Source organism: Eurypyga helias, unplaced genomic scaffold (genome assembly GCF_000690775.1).
Source record: "Eurypyga helias isolate BGI_N326 unplaced genomic scaffold, ASM69077v1 scaffold35407, whole genome shotgun sequence".
NCBI classification, from domain to species: domain Eukaryota; kingdom Metazoa; phylum Chordata; class Aves; order Eurypygiformes; family Eurypygidae; genus Eurypyga; species Eurypyga helias.
The window spans coordinates 670-3,186 of record NW_010262978.1 but is presented as its reverse complement, the minus strand read 5'-3'; the positions used below and the strand labels follow the sequence as shown (position 1 = coordinate 3,186).

Below are 2,517 nucleotides of genomic sequence, written 5' to 3'. Positions count from 1 at the left end.
CATATATTTAATATTAAGCAGCTGCTTTCATCGTAAAGAGGCACAAGTAACTCAAACTGTTCTGTTGATACATTCTAGGATTGTTTCTGGTAATAAAAACAGCCGAGGCTTTTCACAAGAGAAACTGGCATGGCAGGAGTGAGGGTTTTTCTTTTAGTGCCAGAGAGAACTGAGATTACTTTAAACTGCATTTTGTTAGCAGGCTTAAAATACTAAATTACAGGATCTGCACACAATTTGAGCAATTAATTCTAAATTTAGGCAGTTTTTCTACTGCACTGACTAGTTCAACTGTACAAACTAAACAGTGTTAAAATTTTAACTATGATGAATACCTTAGACCTGTCTAAAAGGAATGCCAGCTGAGTCTAGTGTTACAGCACACTGTCAGACAAACGTGTTGCCTGTTTTCTGTATTGTACTGCAAGAGCAACTAACGATGAGCACTATGAACAGAAAGGATATATGCAACCTGCCTCCACATCTTAGAGAAATGAATCCTTTTTGTAAGACACCATACTATTTACTTTGTGGATGGTAGTAGTGAAGGAACGAAGACGAACTTCCTCCGAATTGGCTATGAATTGTGGTCCTGATTCTTCCCATTTCTCTGGCACTACCAAGTCTTTATCTGTGTATACCAGCAAGTCAAAGGCACCTGTAAGCAAGTAGAAACAACAGTAATGCATAAGATGACGGCATGTTGGAAGTTAAAGGGCATCTTCCAGAACCTGAGACACGTAACACTTGTCAGAAATGAGACTGGTATGTAACTTCACTGATGCTTTTTATGTAAAAAGTAGTTAAAACATGAAAACAAGTCCTGGTTATATTTGTGTGGAGCTTTTGTAGTTTTCTCAGGGGTGATGTAAATTTTTTATGAAATCCTGTGGAGCTGAGCTCAGTGTAACACTTCGTATGAGCTCAGTGGTTATTTGTCCACAGCTGCAGTCAGAAAATAATTAGTTGTTTAAATAACAAGCTTACATTCCTCAAGAGTACACATACTAGTTTCACTAAGTTAGTTAAGCCATCCCGAGTTCTGTCCTCATCTCAGCCTGACAAAATGCTGTGATGCTCTATGACATGTAATAATTAAAACCCTTAGGAAGTTAGCAGAAAATCTTTTTCAAAAAAGCGGAAGCGTTGAGGTTTTGCAGAAGGGTTTTTTTTTGTTGTTTTTAAGTGAAGTTAGGAATACTCACAGGTAGTTTCCAGCAGCGGCAGAAAAGTTACTGTGGCAGTTATTTGTCTGATGACAGACCGGATTTCATCCTGAATAGCTTTCTGAGATTTTTCTCGTGGTGCACTGGAAAAATAGGAAAGCTCTGTTAAGAAAGCAAGCTTCTGCTATACTGACAGCTGCCTTTAAATACAGTTCTCTCTAATAAGCTCAGTTGGTCTGTTTGCTATGGGATTTTTTATAGTAGTAAATACCATGCAGCTGCTCACCTACCACCCCTCCCAGTAGAGGGGGGGAATCAGTGGTAAAGACAAGGAGGCTTGTGGATTGAGATATGAACCATTTAATAGTTGAATATAAATTAATATTATAGTGATACTAATAATATTAACAATACTACTATGTAATCAAAATAATAGCCAGGTCCTGAGTAGTGAAAGTCAGAGCCAGGGAGCCTGAGAGCTGGAGCCCGAGGGCAGCAGAGTCTGAGCGAGCCCCATGAGCGAGGGAACGAATGAGAGCCAACCAGCCCACCAACTCGCTAACAAACAACACGAACAAACAAGCGAGTTAACCAAACAAGTGAGCTAACAAAGGAGCTATAGCCCACTGGCTCATATACTGAGCATGACGTACTATGGAATTAAATACTCCCTTGGTCAGCTTGGGTCAGCTGTCTGCACTGTGTGGCGAGACAGAGCTGGGAATGCAGCTGCAGTGTCAGAAGCTGGGAGAGACCTTGAATTGGTGAGGCACTCCCCAACACCAGCTAAAATACACCTTTATCAGTACTTTTCTCAGGGCAAATCCAAAACAGCCTCATGCCAGCTATTGAGAAGAAAATGAACTCTGTCCTGACTAAAACCAGCACCAGTAGTGATACTCTTAAGCCTTAGGTAGACAGGCTTAGAAAAGTTAAGTTACAGTCAGTTCCCCTTCGTTGTTTGTGAAGCTTCACAGTATTTGTGAGGAATTTTACGTTTACTCGCAGTCCAGAGTAGAAAAGAATACTTTGCAGTAACAACAGGAAAGCAGTAGTTCTTTTGAGCATGTACCCAATACAGGATTTTTACATACTTTGTTGAAAATTAATAAGTTTTGATGCTCTAAAAAAAAAAAAAACCAAAAAACCAAAACCAAACAACAAAAAAACCCCAACCCAACACTTGAGGGTAGTGCATGCTGGCACCATGTAACGGCCGTTTTGCAGGCAGACAGGAGGAACAGCATTAGGCAGGCAGTCGGTTTGATACGGGCTGAAGGAACACCTTCCATGCTTACGCTGAGGAAAGGCTCTCCCAGCTGCTCTGAGGAACCAGGGCAGCGCAGATGCT

General features: G+C 40.9%; 1 protein-coding gene across 1 annotated transcript in view; it reads right to left on the bottom strand.

Moving 5' to 3' along the window:
• Positions 1 to 485: 485 nt before the first annotated feature.
• The window catches only part of MAD2L1 (MAD2 mitotic arrest deficient-like 1 (yeast)), a gene marked incomplete at its 5' end in the record, with an annotated part of 2,662 nt that continues 630 nt past the window's right edge, over positions 486 to 2,517 (bottom strand). The window contains 2 exons of the mRNA XM_010155904.1: positions 486 to 658; positions 1,206 to 1,328. Of these exons, the coding sequence (XP_010154206.1) occupies positions 486 to 658; positions 1,206 to 1,328 (296 nt within the window). The remainder of the gene's footprint in view (positions 659 to 1,205; positions 1,329 to 2,517) is intronic.